Below are 21496 nucleotides of genomic sequence, written 5' to 3' on the forward strand. Positions count from 1 at the left end.
AGTGGGTCATTGACTACCCAATGAGGAACATCCTATGTGTACTACTTATTTCTTTTCAGCCCTAAAGGGGAACCCATGCTCAATATAAAAGGAAAAGGAAGACCAAGAGTAAGGGAGCCACATTTTGGGGAGAAAATCGAATTACACAGCAGCAGCCTCTGCTGCAGTGAACTGCTGTGAAACCAGAGAAGAAGAAGAAAACCATAATCCAGCAGCTGTTGACAGCAGAAGGAAAAGGAGACCAACAAGGATTGATTAGGGCAAAGAGGTGGACGTGAGAGCTCAAGAGAAGGGAACTTCCATTGACGAACGACAACAAACCGGGATAACTCTCTATTTCCTTATTCTCTTTCCTTATTCCATCAATTTTACTTGATGAAGATGCGGATTACTCTGTTTAATTCAGTTTGTATGGAGAGCTAAACTTAATAGGGGGGCGAGAGAGTTTTATATAGTTTAAGTATGTTGACGATATGATTTTAGTTTGTTAAAGAGTTGTTGTTAATGATTTACATGTATGTTTAATTAGCTACTTTACATACATAGTTGTTCTCTTATTCGGGAGAAGAGAGGGAGCAATGAAATCCTCTTTAATACTCTAGTTCCATAGCGAGGAGACTTAAAGGATGATAGAAGGGTTAGGAATAATTCTTCTTCTGGAGCCTTGTTAATAGAAATTACAACGATCATGGAAATAATCATCATTCATGACCCTCGAAAGGCTTGAGAATCTATTAAAAGGAACTAAAATATACCACAAAACTCAACAACTTATCTATTTAATCTCTCTTAGCCGAACCTTCCTCATTGTAGTTGATTTTCTCATCGTTTTCTGCTTTTCAACAACAGTGGCACTTTGTTTTAGTTTTGTTTAAGTAGTTAAAATCACCAACACCCATTTGAATGTTACCAAAAACTCACTTAATTTCCAGCGATAAAAATTAACCAAAAAGATAGGTTCCCTGTGGAATCGATAATTTACTTATTACTTGCTACTTGTGATAGTGTATACTTGCACTTATTCTTGTGAATTTTACATCAGTTTATTTTATACATCCACAAGCGATCAGCTATTCTNTGGCGCCGTTGCTAGGTATATAATCTTATTTTATTATATACCTAGCATACATTCACGTTCACATGATTACGTACTTAAGCACAACAATCTAGCATACAATTTAATGACACGTGTAAATCCATGGGCACGTGCCAACATATAACAAATAACGCGTAACCTACGACGGGTGAGCCACTTACTTGGTAGGCCTTAGCCGAAGTACTTCCTAAAATATAAACGTAAGCTCCTAGCTCCTCGTAAACGTTCTACGCTCCCGTTGGTGGTTGGTTCCTATTGGATCATTCGACACCTTCGTTAGTATTTCACAAACATAATTAATTTCCAATTTGAATTTTTAAAATACGACCTTAAAATGATCTATTTTACCTTAAACGGGGCCGAAACTAAGTCTGGGAGGGTCGGAACGGTGACAAACGCGCCGAAAATAGGTTTCCCGAGCCGAATAAGCCACCAGAGCCGAGAAGCCACCACCGAGCCGATTAAGCCTCTGGAACCGAGGGGTGTCGCGCTGCAAATGTGCCACATGGCACAACCAGAGGGCGACGCGTGTGTAGCGGTCTCGGGTCGAGGCACGGGTTGACGGGTCGCTCACGGGTTTTCAGGTCGTTCACGGGTTATGGGCCGGCTTGGGCTGAAGGAACGTGTAGGTGGGCTGGGCTGTGCGTGTCGTGCGTTGGACTGGGCTTGCGGGTCACGGGTCGGTTGGATTTTTGCTCTCGAGTCGGGGCTAATGGGTTAGGCCGTAACTGGGCTTACGGGTTTGGGCTGAGGCAACTAGGCCACGGGAGTCGTCGGGTGTTGGGCTGACTTACGGTGGTTGGACTCGGTTTGGGTCGCAAGATCTAGCCCTCGCGTCAGACTTTGTCTTCTTCACCCGGTTGCCTACGTTTATTTTCCGGCAACCTCTCTCTCTCCTCGTTAACGTCGTTTCGACGTCCTTTTTCCTCCGTTCTCGAGTCTTTTTGTCCCCCTAATTCTGTTTTTGGTATTGGTTTGGTTCGTAAAGGCCTCACACTCCCGGATCTGGAAGGGTTCGGAAGTCCGACATTCTGTCTCCCTTGTCGACGGTGTACAACGTGTAGGACTCGTCGAAATCTACCCCTGATGTGTGTAAAAGGCTCTGGGATTACTTTTGTTGCGTAAAATGGAGGTTTAGACATCGATTGCGTAGGGTTTGGCCTCGTCAGAGTTTCGTCGGAGTTTCTCTCTCTTCTTCGTTTTCCCTTATTTTTTTCTTCTTTGCACGTGTCTTGGGGTGGCTGAAGGTCGGGATCGAGTTTCCTTGGCGACCCAGACTTCGGCCACCCTTTGTGGGTCGTGTGCGAACGAAAACTCCAGCGTTCGCTGGAGTTTCGGTCTTGCCAACGACTCCGTTATTATTATTTTTTTTTTCCTCTTTTGCAGGACTTTTGCTAGGGTTCCATTTGTACCCGGCTCGATGGCAAAATTACCTATTTTTCCCTTTTTCTTCTTTTCTTTTTTCATTTATTTATTTTCTTTAAATATTGTGATGCTACAATTATACTCCTAGGAAACCAATGGTATGCATTGATGATTTGAACCAAGCTTTATAGAGCAAGTACTTTAGGGTTTGAGAATGAAGGGTATAGATAAATTTGATGACACGAAAGGGTCCCAATAGAACCATGTGATGGGATTGGGTAATCTAAGAATCTGAATTTTGCATGATCAAGCTATGATTACCTAGAAGTTATCTTTAGATAGCCTATGAAATAGAAGAGAGTTAGTCATGAATTGAGATGAATTATGAGATACATCTTATGAATTTATTTAGACATAAGAACGATTTAAAGCCTACAAGTAGATTACTTACTAATTATTTTTATACTCACAATACTACTCTTATATTTTTTCGAAGGAGCTTGATATTGCATAGTCGAGACAGGAGCATAACGAACAGTAGGATTGTAGGACATGTATTAGGAATAAGTCTTCACATGTATTTTCTTTTCTTACTAATATTGTAAACCCCGCATATATTTTGTAGCATGTTTTGTAAATGTTTGTGTTCGAAAAAATTGTTGTAAAAAGTTTTAAATTATTCTTAAAAATCTCTTTATGAAATTCATGATTTTTCATTTGGCATGCATTTGAGTTAGTATGTCTGCGCTCCATAAGTCGAAACATTAAAAGTGAGTCATTACAGGAATAAACGCACAAAAGAGGGTTTAGCATGGCCTAGATGAAATGATTGTGTGTTAAAGAGACCACCTTTACTAGAGATCACGAGCTTGTCAGACCAATTGCGTGATGTTGACTTCAAACTTGGGTGATAGAAAAATCAAATAGAGACCGAGAAGGAGAGAAGATCTCAACGGAGGCAACTTAAAGAGGGGAGATCGGATGACAAAAAAGATTGAAACCAGAGGGAAGACTAGAGATGAGAGTGTTGAGATTTATGCCCTAAAGCCTTATAATTAATTATTTAATTTTTAATAATAATTTTATTATTTTATTTTACAATTTAATATTATCCATGATATAAAAATCCAAAGTTGTTAATTTAATCAACAGTATATATGGTTGACCTACGAGTTGATCTGTTCAAGTAATAACATAAACAGTCTATAGTATAAGAATAAGGTTGAGTGTGTAATCCTGGTAACACTATTGATACGGCTCACCTTATAATCGTTACAAATGGTTTGATCCAAATCGTTCATGTGGAGCCATGTTGTAACAACCGTACAAAAAATAATAATTTTCCCTAAACTACTCCCCATTAACCCTTCCTTCCTCTCCAACTATCTCTCATCAATTAACTTCAATCAAAATTGAGAATACATGATGCATAGGTAGTTCTTGCAACAATTAAAAAAAATATACCAACAACAAGATTTACGGGGAGAGATGAGATTTAATTGGAGAGACAAATCATGGAGATTTAATTGGAGAAAGATCTTGCTTTGTTATTATGGTAAGTCATTTTTTGGGATCTCCTCTTCATACATCCAATCATGTTACAAGAAATTAGGTTGGAATCCGATTTCCTTTTCTTTTATCTAATTATTCAGAATTAGATCTATTGCTTATTTAGATTTTAATTAGCATGTTAGGCTATAGAAATAACTAGAATCAATGAGGCCAATATTTTTCAACAATAAAGTATGTATATATATACAAAGGAAAATGGAAGATTTTTAGCAGGGTAAATACAAAGAGGAAAAGGAAAAGTTGAACAAAGAAAAGGAAGATATGTGAAAAAACAGATGAAATACATTACACATGGGCCAATGTAAATTAGAGAAATAATTTTATAGAAGTTCGAACTTGAAACTGAGGTCATGAACTCACATAGGTTGACTTGGATTTCAAAGGACAGAATCAAACTTTCATTACGGATAAATTCGTGACAACAACTTAAGCTAATCAGGTAGGTGGTCTTACTATCGGCTCGGTCGAAAGACTTATCTTATGTATGACGACATGTACCTAGTGGCCCTTGCACGTGTCATTTATGCTTTATGTTATGTGATGATGTGATGACGTGATAACGTTGGATGATGATGTGTTGATCTTGTATGATGACGTGATGAAGTTAGATGATGATGTGATGATGTTATATGATGATGTGATAATGTTATGTGATGACGTGATGATGTTATATGATGACTTGATGATGTTAGATAATGATGTGATGATGTTATATGAATGGCGTACTTGGTATGCTTGATGCACTTTATGGCAATATGATGAGTATGATGATTGCGTGACGTTTACCTTAATATGATGATGTTTTCAAGCATGATATATGATGATGAGTGCCATATTGCATCATGTCATTAGATCAACATAGGACATAACCCTAAGAGCATGAAAACGATATTAATATAAATATCCACGAGTATGTATTACCTAAAGTAACAAAGAGATGAGACTAGAGAGTTGTGTCAGAAGAGACGTTATGATGAACTTAGAGGGACCTCATGCATATCGTATGTTCATTAGCATAGGGCTACTTCCCCTACAGATGATGAGCGAGGACGCGCATAGTACGATGATGAGTTCGAATGTGCACGAGCGCGAATGCACACAGATGAGGGTGTTCATGAGGTGCATGANCGGATAAATTCGTGACAACAACTTAAGCTAATCAGGTAGGTGGTCTTACTATCGGCTCGGTCGAAAGACTTATCTTATGTATGACGACATGTACCTAGTGGCCCTTGCACGTGTCATTTATGCTTTATGTTATGTGATGATGTGATGACGTGATAACGTTGGATGATGATGTGTTGATCTTGTATGATGACGTGATGAAGTTAGATGATGATGTGATGATGTTATATGATGATGTGATAATGTTATGTGATGACGTGATGATGTTATATGATGACTTGATGATGTTAGATAATGATGTGATGATGTTATATGAATGGCGTACTTGGTATGCTTGATGCACTTTATGGCAATATGATGAGTATGATGATTGCGTGACGTTTACCTTAATATGATGATGTTTTCAAGCATGATATATGATGATGAGTGCCATATTGCATCATGTCATTAGATCAACATAGGACATAACCCTAAGAGCATGAAAACGATATTAATATAAATATCCACGAGTATGTATTACCTAAAGTAACAAAGAGATGAGACTAGAGAGTTGTGTCAGAAGAGACGTTATGATGAACTTAGAGGGACCTCATGCATATCGTATGTTCATTAGCATAGGGCTACTTCCCCTACAGATGATGAGCGAGGACGCGCATAGTACGATGATGAGTTCGAATGTGCACGAGCGCGAATGCACACAGATGAGGGTGTTCATGAGGTGCATGACACTATAGGGTTCCACTAACCTCCAGACGACGCTACAGATTAGCTTGACCAGAGGGTCCAAGGGGTGTGCGAGCGCCCTGGGGATTCACANAACGTTGGATGATGATGTGTTGATCTTGTATGATGACGTGATGAAGTTAGATGATGATGTGATGATGTTATATGATGATGTGATAATGTTATGTGATGACGTGATGATGTTATATGATGACTTGATGATGTTAGATAATGATGTGATGATGTTATATGAATGGCGTACTTGGTATGCTTGATGCACTTTATGGCAATATGATGAGTATGATGATTGCGTGACGTTTACCTTAATATGATGATGTTTTCAAGCATGATATATGATGATGAGTGCCATATTGCATCATGTCATTAGATCAACATAGGACATAACCCTAAGAGCATGAAAACGATATTAATATAAATATCCACGAGTATGTATTACCTAAAGTAACAAAGAGATGAGACTAGAGAGTTGTGTCAGAAGAGACGTTATGATGAACTTAGAGGGACCTCATGCATATCGTATGTTCATTAGCATAGGGCTACTTCCCCTACAGATGATGAGCGAGGACGCGCATAGTACGATGATGAGTTCGAATGTGCACGAGCGCGAATGCACACAGATGAGGGTGTTCATGAGGTGCATGACACTATAGGGTTCCACTAACCTCCAGACGACGCTACAGATTAGCTTGACCAGAGGGTCCAAGGGGTGTGCGAGCGCCCTGGGGATTCACACTCGCACGTGTGAGTCATGTGTAGGGAAGTACTACACATCCAATTTTTCTGAGACTGAAGGCTACCCTTATGATGATTAGAGATAGGTCCCTAAATCATAATTGCATGTGTATGCATTTGCATGGCCCCCTATAGTGGGGCCACTTGCGGAGTATTCTTCGAAATACTCAAGCCGTATGCCACATCATTTTTCAGGTAATGGGTTGTTTTGCATTTTATTGTGGCACGTGCAGAGACTGTGGCACGTGCATAAGGTAGACTCATTTAAATTTCTAGTCTTAAGTTAGAATGGGTTGTTTTGCATTTTATTGTTTTAAATTATTTTTTATTTATTTTTATCTTCTCTAAATTTCAGTATTTCGTACTTAAACACGTAAGACCATGACTATGTTTTTCAGAGAAGAAGTTGTTTTAAGCATTTTTCCGAAGTTCAAGTTTAAATGATGTTCATGTAAGAGTTATTTTTTCACATTAGAGATGAGCATGAGACGCTAGTAGCGACTCTGAGTATGTGGAAATTTAGGGTCGTTACACATGTGAGTGGGGTATCCTATACAATGAATTTGTATAAGACTGGACTAAGAAATATTTAATCTCTCTTTATAAATCCATTAATTAAAAAGATTAATGATTCATATGCAACTTGATCTTAATCTTGAGTGAGTTATGAACTCTTGCCTCTGAAGACTTATCTTTAATTTGCGTGGGTGAGAATGACTTTGTAGTCAATTCAATATTCTTACCATTTTGGGGACTCGACTAAATAGGGAGTCATAATATGATGAGATGGAATTCACTCCTTTCCATGTAAGGAAAGTGGACGAGTTATTATTTTAAGTATTGATTTTGGGACTTGAACAATGGGGTCCACCCTCTCATTGACTCGAGAGACTTGATTTATGATCGATCATAAATAAATTGTTTATTAAGGATTTTGTGGTACTTTAGGTAAAAAATGTAATTACAGGGGTAAAACGAACTTTTGACGCAGATCTAATGCAACACCCATAATTTTCTTATTTTCTTATCCTAAAATTAGTGACATCACTCCATGCATGTTTTAAACACATGCGAAATCTCATAATAAATACTTTTAAAATAAGGTCATGGACTTACATATTCAGTCTAAAACATAAATAGAGATAACATTGATTTTGAACATAAAATAAATTGGAATAAAACACTTACCAACTACTAATTAAATTCAATGTTATTGTCCTATCATGATCTACTCTAACTTTCATAGTCTTTCTAGCATTCAACGTCATCTATGCATGATCATTTTGCCTTTACTTGAAAAATATAAGGTACTATGTAGCTTGAATATTTTAAGAAATACTCATTAAGTCACCCCATTATTGGGGTTAGTAATGCAATCACATATAATACATGATTGAGACCTACCTTTAAAATCGTAACATGACCTTAGGCTCTTTTAATGTAATAGCAAAAAAAAAAAAATAATAATAATAAATAAATAAACAAATAAATAAAATTTAAAAAAATATACGTCAAAATAATAGTTATAATAATAATTCATAAATAAAAAAATAAAATAAAATAAAACTTACACACTTCTCTCCACTAACCTCTCATCCTCTCTCCTCAACCCAGGGCACAATATCACAGTTTGTCTAAGAATAAACAGAAGAATGTTTAAGAAAAAAGTAAAATGGCTCTCAACAGAAGCAGATTGCATTTAAAAATTTTGGTTTGTTATTACTGTAAAATTCTATCTCAGATTTAGTTTTGCTTTGTAGTTATGGTGATAAGAAATTAATTTAGGATCAAATCTACTCTCCTTTATCCAATATTTCATCGGTAATAATCAAATCTCATTTCCACTATCTAATTAATTAGATTTTTGTTGGTAGTTATATAAATTTGTAAGATTAGGTAAACAATAGATTAAAATTGGCCAATAATATCTAATTAAATTGGCTAATAATATCTGTTTAGAAAAAATAAATACGAGTAGGAGATTGTTTGTTTAGAAAATGAAAATCTATTTATACAATCAGAACTGAGGAGGGAAAATTGAGGAAAGATTTGGTGAACAGAATTTAAAAATAAAATCGGAAATATGAACAAGAAACTCCATTAAATTTTGTCCATTAACAATATATTCCCTATAATAATAATAGAAAACAAGATATTTAGTGAAAATATCATTATATATATATAACATTTCAAGACTTTTAACCATTAGACCAAGGTAGGTTGACTTGGATTTCAAAGGACGGAATCGAACTTTCATTAAAGATATATTCGTGACAACGACTTAAGCTAACCAGGTAAATGACCATATTATGGGCATTTTTATATTTGATGTTGACACGTGCCCCGTGGTTCTACACGTGTCATATATATTGATATGTGTGAATTGTCTTTGGATCGATATGTTTCTTATATGTTATGTATTGTTATAATATGTGAATTGTATGATAATAATTATGGTACGATGTGTTCAATGATATGTTTGAGATAGGATACGAGAAGGATGCACAAAACGAAATGTAATGATATGAGTAAGATACATTCATGAAACATTAAGGTTATGTTACATACCGGAGTGCTATGGATAGGAGAGATTGATGAAAGAATACAGTTAGGTTACGGGTAGAAAGGAATAGATTTGTGATAGATTGATAGAACGATAGCATTAGGATACGTTCTTGTGATGATATGACTAAGGTACGTTCACGTAACGATATGACTGTGATAGATATAAGAACGTTAAAGCTATGATAAGTTAGGGAATGATATGACCACGAAGTGTTTACGATATGACATGTTTATGATATGATACATTGTGATGTAATATGTCATAGTATGATATGTATATGATGAAATGTTATGTTAAAAGCATAGAACGTTATGTTAGGTCTCTTAAATTGTGTGTATACAGCATGATATCACGATAAATGGCATGAAATATAACCTCGTTAGAATTATATATGATATGAGAACTAAAGAATGAGAAACAATATGATATGAATGATGAATGATATCTGAAACGATATGAAAAATGATACGATATGTACATAATCCTAGTGGGGTTGTATTAAATGATAATGAAAACGGAAAAATGTTGGGACCTCATGCATTATGTGTGCTTATGCATTGGGGGATACCCCTATTCCATCACGAGGGTACGGACGCGCACATCCACGAGGCAGGCAAAGTATCATTANTACGGTTACTAATTCTAATGGGTGTTTGGCAAAAGTTGAGCTACTAGAGAAGGCTCGCCCGACAAGAAAATGGGCCCAATAGTATGCGAACTGACTGGTAAGCCCATATTCGCATGTATGGGTTGTGTGTAGAGTATATGGTACACATCCAAGTTGCCCAATTAGAATAGTGTCGTAGGAAAAATAGACTCATATGATAGGTCTCGTCATTGCATTAGCATGTCTTGTATTTAACCCCCAATAGTGGTGTCACTTACTTTAAATACTCAAGCCATGTGCTAACATTTTTCAGATTAAGGCAATGCATTCTTGTACGGCTGACGACGGCGTCGCAACTCGAGACCATGGCACATGCATAGGGTAGTAATATTTATTTTCTTAGACTTAGGCTAGAATAGGATGTTTTAATTTGAACGATTATTTGTTTTATAAATGTTTTCGAAACACGTAAGCCATGACTGTGTTTTAAGATAAAGGTTATGTTTTATGAAATTTAAATAAAGTCTTCCGCATTCAATGTTTAGGTTATGTTTATAGTAGCGACCTTAAATCAAGTAGAAAATTTCGGTCGTTACATTCAAGTTCTGGACAAGGTTGGATACATGGTACTTCTCACATGGCCCCCGTACGCGCACATAGACCCACTAGGTGGGCTCATAAACATACCTCCTGGACCTGACTTGGTCGGGCACAACACATTACATGTCACCATACGCCTCAGAAAAGGAAAGACTTGCATGATATCATGACGAACATAAATATCGATGGTATGCATCCATACTAGCATAACATAACGGGAAAGTATTCCGATGCACATGACATACATCATGCATAAGGTCCCACGATTTGTATTCATAATGTAACATTGATTTCATTTCCTCTCTCCTTTCATCTATAACATATTTCATATATGCATCATGTATACATGCCAAACATCACCTAATCATAACTTTACGTGTAAGTATAGACCGCGGGTTAGTGGGTTGGGATCTTGTCGATTTAATACTTCTCAATTTTTTCTCTTGGATACTCTCGAACATGTGTGGATGGTTTGCAAAATGAAGGAAAGGTTACATTGATGAGGGAGACTTGTGAGATAAACCAGATTTTATCATGTAGAAGTTCTTCTAATAACTTTGGTTTTCATCATCTACCGGTGTCAACAAGTATTAACATCTTTGTCGTTGTCGTTTTATCATTACCTTTACTTTTAATTTGTGCAATGCACCATGAGGGCTAAAAATATGTTAGGTTGAAGAGTGACCTTAATTAGCTACATGTCTGTTAAAGACAATTGACATAAATAGAGAAGGCGAAAAGAGATTTGAAATTACCTAATCAAAATGACGTCGTTTTGAACTAGAACTTTTTGTGACAATTCAAAATGACAACATTTTTTTTAATAGTAACATCAGATTCTCTTATTTGAATACTCCGTCATTGACAATTTGAATATGGATGCTTAAACTAAAAAAAAAAATACTTTACCGTTTACACCCTGTTTCAAAAATATCTTAAACTTTGAAAAAGAGTTTCAAAAATACAATTTTAATTTTTAAAAATATTTAAAAATTATATATTTGAGTTTTCAAAAGTTTTATTTAAAAAAAAGTTTAGAACTTCTAAAAAAACACTTTAAAAAATTTAAAAGATATATTTACTGAACTAATTTTAAAAGTAATATTAAAAAAATACGAAGATAATTTATGAGGTGGAGATAACAGACCGTTTATAAAATTTAAATATATTAATGCTATTTTTAAAATTGATAGTATTGAAAGTATTTTTTAACTATGAAAAAAATTAAAAAATTATTTTAGAATCGTTTAGGATTATTTTCGAAAGATTTTCATTAAAAAAAATTTGGATTTTTTTAATAAAATTTTAAAAAATTTTAAGAGTAAAAAACCAAAAGAAAAAGGAGGAAACTAACCCATAACTTCCCCGATCCCTCTGCGATCTGTCAGACTCCCTCCCTCCCTGCGGTTTGCTTCTTCACTATCGCCGTCTATTTCTGGCCGCCGCCGCCGCCGCCGCTGCCTGTGGCAGCTCTTCACTCGATCTCGCCACATTCTCCTAAGTCTTCATTCGGCAATGGTCAACGACATTCATTCTCCCTTCTTCTTTTCGCGCGACGCACTTGAGTAGCCGCAGCTCGTAGGTTTGATTCTGCTTTCTCTTCCTCGCTTGTTTCTTTTCTTCTGTTTTCTGGTTTCTGAGTTGGGCAATGACTTGACGCTACTGATTTATTTGGGGTTTTTGTTCTTTGATTTGAGGCTTTTCAGTTAGTTTTGATAGCCGTAGGAAGAAGCGGCAAAAATAAGTTGAAAAAGGGAAGATAAGCCTTGAAGATTTTAAGTTCGAAGTTAATTTTGAGTTGTTAAAAGATTAATCGAGGGTTGAACTCAATGATTATCCAAAAGGATAGAGAGTTTCAAACTCAAAAAAAATTGGAGATAGGGAGGGCTTTGGTAAAGATTTGTACTCAAGAAGGAAGTAAGACATTGCCCTAATTTCTGTTGGTTTGATTTCATTTCCATCTCTCTCTCCGTTCCCTCTCTTCATCCCTGTCAGATTTTCGAGCTTCAGGTCATATACTTAATACCGCCATTGGACCACCACCTCTCACATTCCCATCACGCCGCCATTTTCAAGCTTCGTTGGTTCTTTGTTTGTTATAGTAAGATTGAAGATTTAAATTTTGATGTCTTTCTTTGAAAACCGATCCACACCCTTCCCATCTTGATCTTTTTTTTTTTGCTTGACTTCAATGTGACCCTTCTAGTGTTTATGACATGTTTATGGATTGAACCAAACCAAATAGCTTTTTCAGTTCGATTTCAAATAGTATATCTGCGTGGCTTGTTTTGCTGTTATTCTTTCATTGGTTAGGTTTTGGTTTGGTTGGAAAACAAGGATTACACTCATTAAGATTTTAACGAGAAGAAATCAATTGAAAGCCGAGGGACCAAAATGAAATAATCATGAAAGTTGATGCAAAAATGGGGTTTAATTCCTTGTCCGAATTTCAAAGAAGATTGTTAATTGGAGAAAGTGTTCATATTTTAGGATTGAGCCTTTAGGTCAGTGCAGTGGTTGTGGTTTTTGGTTATATTGATTAGCCACAAATGCATTGAAAGGAAATTTACACACTCCCTCTATTATTGATCTCAAATTTTGTTGTACCTTCCTATTCTGTTTATTAATTTTCACTCTGCATTTGAAATTTAGATGATCCATTATTCTGTAGGCCGTTGCTATAACTCTTCTTCTTCTTCCTTTTTTTTCTTTTTTTGTAGAGAACAATTGCTGTTCAAAGAAGGAACCTCTTCTAAAGGAGAAGTGCTTTTTTTATTCGAAGTAAAAAACCTAAATTACACTGAAATAATGTCTTATTCCAAAGACGCGGATCCAACCCTAGGCTACCTCACTCGAAAGGATGCAGAGGTGAAGTTGCCACGACCCACTAGGGTGAAGAACAAGACTCCAGCTCCAATTCAGATAACTGCCGAGCAAATACTTCGTGAGGCTCGTGAACGACAAGAGGCAGAGATTAGACCGCCCAAGCAGAAAATTACTGATCCAACCGAACTTGCTGATTATCGTCTCCGCAAGCGCAAGGAATTTGAGGATCTTATACGCCGTGTTCGGTGGAATATTAGTGTTTGGATCAAGTATGCTCAATGGGAAGAGTCTCAGAAGGACTTCAATCGGGCTCGTTCTGTTTGGGAGCGTGCTCTTGAAGTCGACTATCGGAACCATACCCTTTGGCTTAAGTATGCAGAGGTTGAAATGAAAAATAAATTTATCAATCATGCAAGGAATGTTTGGGATCGAGCAGTCACCCTCTTGCCTAGAGTGGACCAACTATGGTACAAGTACATTCATATGGAGGAAATGCTGGGTAATGTTGCTGGTGCACGGCAGGTTTTTGAAAGGTGGATGGGCTGGATGCCAGACCAGCAAGGTTGGCTCTCTTACATCAAGTTTGAGTTGAGATACAATGAGGTTGAACGTGCTCGAGGCATATTTGAGCGCTTTGTTGAGTGTCATCCTAAAGTTGGGGCATGGATACGTTTTGCAAAATTTGAGATGAAAAATGGGGAAGTTGGAAAAGCAAGAAATGTTTATGAGAGAGCTGTTGAGAAGTTGGCTGATGATGAAGAAGCAGAGCAACTTTTTGTTGCTTTTGCTGAATTTGAAGAGAGGTGTAAGGAAACTGAACGTGCACGGTGTATATATAAGTTTTCCCTAGATCATATTCCCAAAGGTAGAGCTGAGGATATCTATAGGAAGTTTGTGGCATTTGAGAAACAATACGGGGATAAGGAAGGAATAGAAGATGCTATAGTGGGGAAGAGAAGGTTTCAATATGAGGAGGAAGTGAGGAAGAATCCCCTAAATTATGACTCTTGGTTTGACTATATACGATTGGAGGAGGCTGCTGGGAACAAGGAGAGGATTAGGGAAGTGTATGAAAGAGCAATATCCAATGTTCCTCCAGCCGAAGAGAAACGATATTGGCAGCGTTACATTTATTTATGGTATGTCAGAAAAGACGACCTATGCTTATCTTCTCTAATTTGGTTTTAAGTATGGAGATTTTGTGAATATTTGCTGATTGTTTGTTTCTATTCAATTTAGGATCAATTATGCATTGTATGAAGAATTGGATGCTGCAGACGTTGAACATGCCCGTGATGTATATAGGTATGCTGAATTGTTCATGGTTATCAGTATAGCAATTTCTAAGATGTTATTTGTTGAAAAGAATAACTTTCCTTGAGAACAACGAAGGAAAGAAATTTTCTAAGATGATGTTAATATCTGTAATCGTTTTCTGGTACTGTAGGATATTTGAAACGTTATAAAACTGCTCTAACTTATTATTGATTTTAGATTTTATTCACTTCATCTAAGGCTGGATAGTTGAATTTATCTTCTAATGTCCACGCCGAGTTGTGTTTGCATCTTGAAGTCCACCCATAGTCATGGTATGGCACGTAGTACATGCTTCTCCTTCTCAATTAGATTGGGTGAGTGTATTACTTGACTTATATTAAGGGGACAATTATGAAAATGATAAAGTTTACTTTTGCTGTCGATGACCAAAATTCACGAATTTGTCGAAGAAGATATGCTGAAACCGATCATTTTTGGTCAAAATAAAAAAAGAAAAAAGAAGAAGAAGAAGCGTGCTGAATCTTCTATAATTCTTTCTGTGTTGTTTGATAATGTCCAAGTTAGGGAAAAGTATATTTTCCTTTTATATTACGGTCTCTCTCGTGAAGAGTTTGTTTGATAAATATGCAATATAATCATTTGGAAAAATATTACATACCGTCTTGATTATCATTAATACATGTTATACATATATAAAACAGTTTTTTTATTCAACATAACTTTTGGCAGGGAGTGTCTAAATTTGATTCCTCATGGGAAATTTTCATTTGCAAAGATATGGCTATTAGCTGCGCAATTTGAAATACGACAGTTGAATCTAAAAGGTGCCCGACAAATACTAGGCAATGCAATTGGAAGGGCTCCTAAAGATAAGGTAACATATAGATTTTCATTTCTTCTTTTTTCTTGTTTGAAACATTATCTCCTTTGTTTATTTTATTATTTTATTTAATAACAGATTTTCAAGAAGTATATAGAGATAGAGCTGCAGCTGGGAAATATAGATCGATGCCGTAAATTGTATGAAAAATATCTTGTGTGGTCACCTGAAAATTGTTATGCATGGAGCAAGTATGCAGAGTTGGAGAGATCTCTGTGTGAAACCGAGCGAGCCAGGTCTATATTTGAGCTCGCAATTGCACAGCCTGCGCTTGATATGCCAGAGTTGTTGTGGAAGGTAATTCAGGAATTATTCCTTTAGTTGAAGGTTCCATTTAGTGTGCATATTGGCCATTTCTTCTTAAATGTCATTTAACTTTATAGTTTTTTTTCGACCAATAGTTTAATTATGTTTGTCAAGTTCTTTCATTTTTCTAAGTTATCATATATCTTGAAACTATTTACCTCTTCATTTACCAGTTTGACCTCTCACTCTCTTGCATGGTTTATTTAGGTCAGATTTGTTGGAGCAACTAATATTTTTCTTTCTTCACATGTGCTATGTGTAAATAGCATCTATTGGTTCATAGGAACCCTGTTTTACATGCTATTGCCAACTAGACATAAGAGGTTTATAACCAATTCAACGTGTATGGGCGCATGAATTACTTTAAGGTCTATGGACTTGAAGTTGTTAAATATTGTTATCAGAAAAAAAATGCAATGTATATGTGCCTTGGAAACAGTGTTCTGATGCGTGAAGAGCACTTGAGTTGATTGTTCTATTTATGCCCTTCTTAACAAATATTGATTGTTTAGGTGTCATTTGAAAACTATTTCGTTTTTGAAAATGGTGTTTGTTTTCTCCTCATTTTTCTGCCATGGATTTCATAGTTCTCATGAAAACATTTGAATTCTTCGTCAAAAACAAGAACTTGGCTGAATTTTTTAAAACATTAAAAATGCTGATAACAAACATGGAAACTCATAAGTGAAATAGTATTTGCAGGCTTAACTTTTAAAAGTAAAAAAACCAAATGGTTATCAAACGGGACTATAGTGATTTGAAATATGAATCATGAATGTTAGAGGTTGATTTGAATCTTATTTTTATTGTTTGATGTAGGCCTATATTGATTTCGAGATATCAGAGCATGAATTTGAAAGAACCAGAGAGCTGTATGAGAGACTTCTAGACAGAACAAAACACTTGAAGGTGTGGATCAGTTATGCCAAGTTTGAGGCATCAGCTATGGAGGATGACAGCAGGCTTTTGGAATTACCAGAAGACGATGTGCAGGAACATCTCCATGCACGGAAGCAACAATGTATTCAACACGCTAGACGTAAGGAAGCCTGCTACTGTTTTATTCATTCTAGGTCAATAGTTTTGCTATGTCATCCCTCAAGTAGAATGAAGACTGACAGTTTCATGCTTCAGGTGTCTTCGAAAAAGCTGTTACATACTACAGAAATTCAGCACCAGAGTTGAAAGAGGAGAGAGCTATGCTCCTTGAGGAATGGTTGAATATGGAGACGAGTTTCGGTGAACTTGGTGATGTCAGCTTAGTGCAGCCTAAGCTTCCAAAGAAACTTAAGAAGAGGCGTCAAATTGCTACTGAGGATGGTCCGGCTGGGTATGTCATTAACTTAATGTTCATGTCATGCATCATTGCTATCTAGTTGACTAGTTGACAAATTTCATTCTTTATACCGTTTAAATTTGGGGATTATTTTCCATTTCTATCTCCTGCAACACCAAGTTATCAAAAAAAGAAAAAAAAAGAAGAGATTATCATCTATGTATTTCAGTTTTTTTCCCATTCGTCCACCTAAGAGCCATTTGGTGCACTGTGCGGAAGCATTATGTTACTATTTTTTTGGCAGGTTTGAGGAATACATAGATTACATGTTCCCCGAGGAAGCGCAAACTACAAATCTCAAGATCCTTGAAGCTGCATACCGTTGGAAGAAGCAGAAAGTTGATGATAATTAGTTTGGCTTTTCTTTCTTCACTCCCTGCCCTTCACAGGTGTTCTTGCTTGTGTACTTCGAAGATGGGTTTTGCTGCAGAAACTGGCAAGTGCCTCTCATACGATACTCATAGTACGATGGAGTCGCCCGAGGTGACTGGTAATCGTAAATTGTATGCACTGAATTTATAAAAGCTAAATGTTAGTTCTTGGTGTACATGCAAATTCATAGTTTTTTCTTTTAGCAATTTGTCCTGATCAGCTTTAGATTACTTGACATGACAATAACATAAATTGGATTTTAGTTAACTGTGTTGCATTAATCAAGTAGGAAGGATGTATCTTGGATTCAATTGTGTTCTCACCTATATTGGATAAGATGGATTCATGAGTACATGTATAAAAAGCAAATCGTTACAATTTGTTTTTAGTTTTGTAATTGTATCCCGAACCCTTCTCTCCTGTTGTCTTTATTTTGACACGAAATTTAGTGTGTTGAGGTTGAAGATGATGGAATCCTAGGACTTTAATACCGGCGCTGCCTAGAGTGCGAGTGCAAGCATGTGAAAGATACTCAAGTATGAGAATAAAGGTATGTGTCGGCATCTTCCATTGATGTTCTTGCATTACCCAACCAATAAGGAGATGAAGTGCAAAATAATAGCTCAACAGTGTTTAATTTCCTTTGTTTGTCTTGTTTTACAGTTCTTTTGTTGGAAACATTGTAACACTTTCCTCTTCCATTAATTTAAGCATGTCTTTATTTCTCTCTTTTGCTCCTCTCTTTTATTTTCAGCATGGAGGAATCTATAATGAAATCTTTTTACCTTCCAAAGCATTGATGTATGAAACTCAGCTCTCTCTTAGTTATTGTAACTCTTGCCAATGTTTGGCCAATCGAGCTAAGGTATTAGCATAATCGAGCACCCAAAGGATGATTGTAATAGCTCAAATCTACTGTTAGCAGATATTGTCCTTTCTGAGCTTCGTTCAAAGTTTTTAAAACGCATTTGCTAGAAAGAGTTTTCCACATCTTTATGAAAAATGTTTCGTTTTCAATTGATGTGAGATCTCACAATGAGAGTGTGTGGAACGTCCAAGAAATACAATACACCTACTTGTTAAGCTTTTGATACGTCAATGCCCAATCTAATACATTCAATAAAATAAAATAGGCCCACTCCCACGCAGCCTTGCCCCTACAATTGGCGTGTTTGCACTCAGCAAAGTTTTGACAGTCTCTCAATCCTCTTCGATACACGAGATTCAATTAATAATTATCTTTTTGCTCTTTGTCTCTCTCTTTGATACATGATATTGAATTAATAATTGTAGTGATGAAGGTAAGCATGCTAAATTTTCCATTGTATCAGTGTCTCTTTGCCCTTTGTCTTCATTGTTCTCATCTCACAGCGTTTGTCTTCATCGTTCGCCTCTTTATTTCTCCGTTGACGTTGTTCTCATCTCATGGTAGACGTCGACATCGCTCGCTAGTTGCCTCTTTATCTCTCTGTTGGACTCTCTTCTCAGTTCATATTTCTCTGCTCAACCTCGTCTTTGTGTTTTTCGTTGGACATCGTCGCCGACTGTCTCTCCACTCAGTGCTTCATTCCACTTTCGTTGGATTTCTCCGCTCTGTGTTTGTCGTCGCACTTCTCCACTATGTGTTTCTTGTCAATCTTCTCTGCTCGTCTTCTCGTTTCTTCTCAGTTTGGAACAACCCAATCCCAACCAAAAAATAGAGGGTTGGTTGAGTTGTAAAATTTTTCAGTTTGGGTTGGATTACCAATCCAACCAACTTGAACTTTTGGGCTGGTCCAAAAAAAAATCCTTCAATCAAACAAACCGAACCATGTACACTCCTAAAAAGTTTTGAGACGAACCAGACTCCTATCGTGGGTTTAATATGATTACTCCTTACAAAACAATCCCTCTAAGGTTATTACTCAAATCTCTACGATCTTTGTCATTTAAGCTTCATCTTCATCATCTTATTTCAATTATTCTCTAATTTCTCCTTAATATTGACTACTCTTTCTTCCTATTCTAAACTTTTAGTTGAATTTCCATGTCTTCATTGAGTATGTCCAATAGGATCAATTTCCTCGGTCTATGCAAATTAAAGAACAAGTCCTCATAGGTTCTATTCATGACTCACTTAGGATCAAGACCAAGTCACATAGGATCATGGTGGGAAATATTACAATTTTCAATTATCATATTTATGAGGAGGATTAAGTATTTTGTGACTCAATCTTAAACAAACCCACTATATATGAACAATTTGGATAAAACCATTTATAATAATTACAAAGTGAATTTAATCAGTACCCTTAGAAGGATAAGACATCCAACATTATCTATATACAAACTCTTTGGATTATTACTTAAACATGATTATTTTGTATGACAACGGTATATTGCTCAAGTTTATCATAATAACCTTAAATTTTACACAACATTGGGTAACGTCATGTAACGGATCGGATAAAAAAAAAAAAAAAAAGAGGTCGTCGGCAGAACCGAAAACGCCAGAGTTTTTGCTCGCACACGACCCACAAAGGGCGGCCAAAGGCTGGGATGCCACAGAACTTGACCCCGACCTTCAGCCACCCCAAAACGATCTGCAAAGAACAAAAAATAGAGAAAAACGAAGAGGAATAGAAAAATCCGACGAAACTCCGGCGAGGCCAAACTATACGAAATCGACGTCAAAACCTCCATTTTACGCAACAAAAGTAATCCCAAAGCCTTTTACACACATCAGGGGGTAGATTTAGACGAATCCTATACGTTGAACACCGTCGGCAAGAGAGACGGAACGTCGAATTTCTGAACTTCTCCAGATCCGGGAGTGTGAGGCCTTTACAAACCAGATCTATACCAAAAACGGGGTTAGGGGGAAGAAGAGACTCGGGAACGGAGGAAAAAAGGACATCGAAACGACGTTAACGAGGAGAGAGAAAAGTCACCGAAAAAACGTGCAGGCAATCGGGTGAAGAAGACAAAGTCCGACCCGAGGGCCGGATCCCGCAACCCAAACTGAACCCAATCACCTTAGGTCAGCCCAGTACTCAACGACTCCCGCAGCCCAGTCGCTTCAGCCCAAAACGCCGTAAGCCCAATTATGGCTCAACCCAATAGCCTTGACCCGAGACCCGCAAGCCCAGTCCAACGCCGACACGCCCAGCCCAGCCCACCTGCATTTTTTCTTCAGCCGAGTCGGCCTGTCACCCACGAACGACCCATCACTTGCGAACGACCCGTCACCCGCGAACGGCCCGAGACCCGCGAGCGATCCAATAACCCGCGCCTCGACCCAAGACCCCTGCACACGCGTCGCCCTCTGATTGTGCCACGTGGCACGTCTGCAGCGCGGCTCCCCTCGACTCCGGCTGCTCAATCGGCTCAGCGGTGGCTTCTCAACTCCGGCGGCTTATTCGGCTCGAGAAATCTATTTTCAGCCTGTTTGTGTAACACCCCAAAAACGAATGAAAGCCACCTATGCAAGACCCAAAGGATCCAAGGAAGGAAATTATGAGGATTAAGCAAGAAAGGGGTCTTCGTAAGTCATTTCTAAACCATAAGAAGTAATCTTAAGGACTCAAGACCTTTGGAGAAGGATTGGGAATGAAAGCGTAAGCGAAAAGGACAAAAAGGTCATTTTCTCAAATATCAAGGATCTTCCCGGATTTTTAGTTCCTTATCTAGAAGGAATTTCAAGATGCCCAAGAAGGGAAGAATGATCAACATGAGATGAAGGATTTTTAGAAAAATTATGGATTTTTCAAGAAAATAATATTAAAATATTCGGAAAGTGGAAAATTACCATAATACCCATGGAAGAATGGATAATTACGAAAATGCCCATATGACTAGAATCAGAGCATCTACAGTGACCATCTGAGCAAAATCTCTCGAAACTCAAATATCAGCCGTTGGATCTTCCCCAAAATTGGATATGATCTAGAAGATGGACAAATCATCACATCAAACGGCTAGTATTCAAAACCAAAGTCGGTGAGTCTCTGATCGGAGTAGATATTTCTGACGAATTTTCTAGAAAATCCAACCAACAATTCACGACAATTCTGGAGCTCCCAATGTCGGTTTAAGTTNACTCCGGCTGCTCA

The 21496-nt window shown here is 37.1% G+C and overlaps 1 protein-coding gene across 1 annotated transcript; it reads left to right on the forward strand.

Moving 5' to 3' along the window:
• Positions 1-11767: 11767 nt before the first annotated feature.
• Positions 11768-18130, forward strand: LOC111784365 (crooked neck-like protein 1). The gene is made up of 8 exons (XM_023665087.1): positions 11768-11989; positions 13128-14372; positions 14473-14538; positions 15241-15385; positions 15470-15688; positions 16517-16736; positions 16832-17027; positions 17278-18130. Exons 2-8 carry the CDS (start codon positions 13216-13218, stop codon positions 17384-17386), a joined length of 2112 nt encoding a protein of 703 aa, XP_023520855.1. The 5' UTR covers positions 11768-11989; positions 13128-13215; the 3' UTR covers positions 17387-18130.
• The last annotated feature ends 3366 nt before the right edge of the window (positions 18131-21496 follow it).

This window comes from Cucurbita pepo, unplaced genomic scaffold, assembly GCF_002806865.2.
Source record: "Cucurbita pepo subsp. pepo cultivar mu-cu-16 unplaced genomic scaffold, ASM280686v2 Cp4.1_scaffold000192, whole genome shotgun sequence".
NCBI lineage: Eukaryota > Viridiplantae > Streptophyta > Magnoliopsida > Cucurbitales > Cucurbitaceae > Cucurbita > Cucurbita pepo.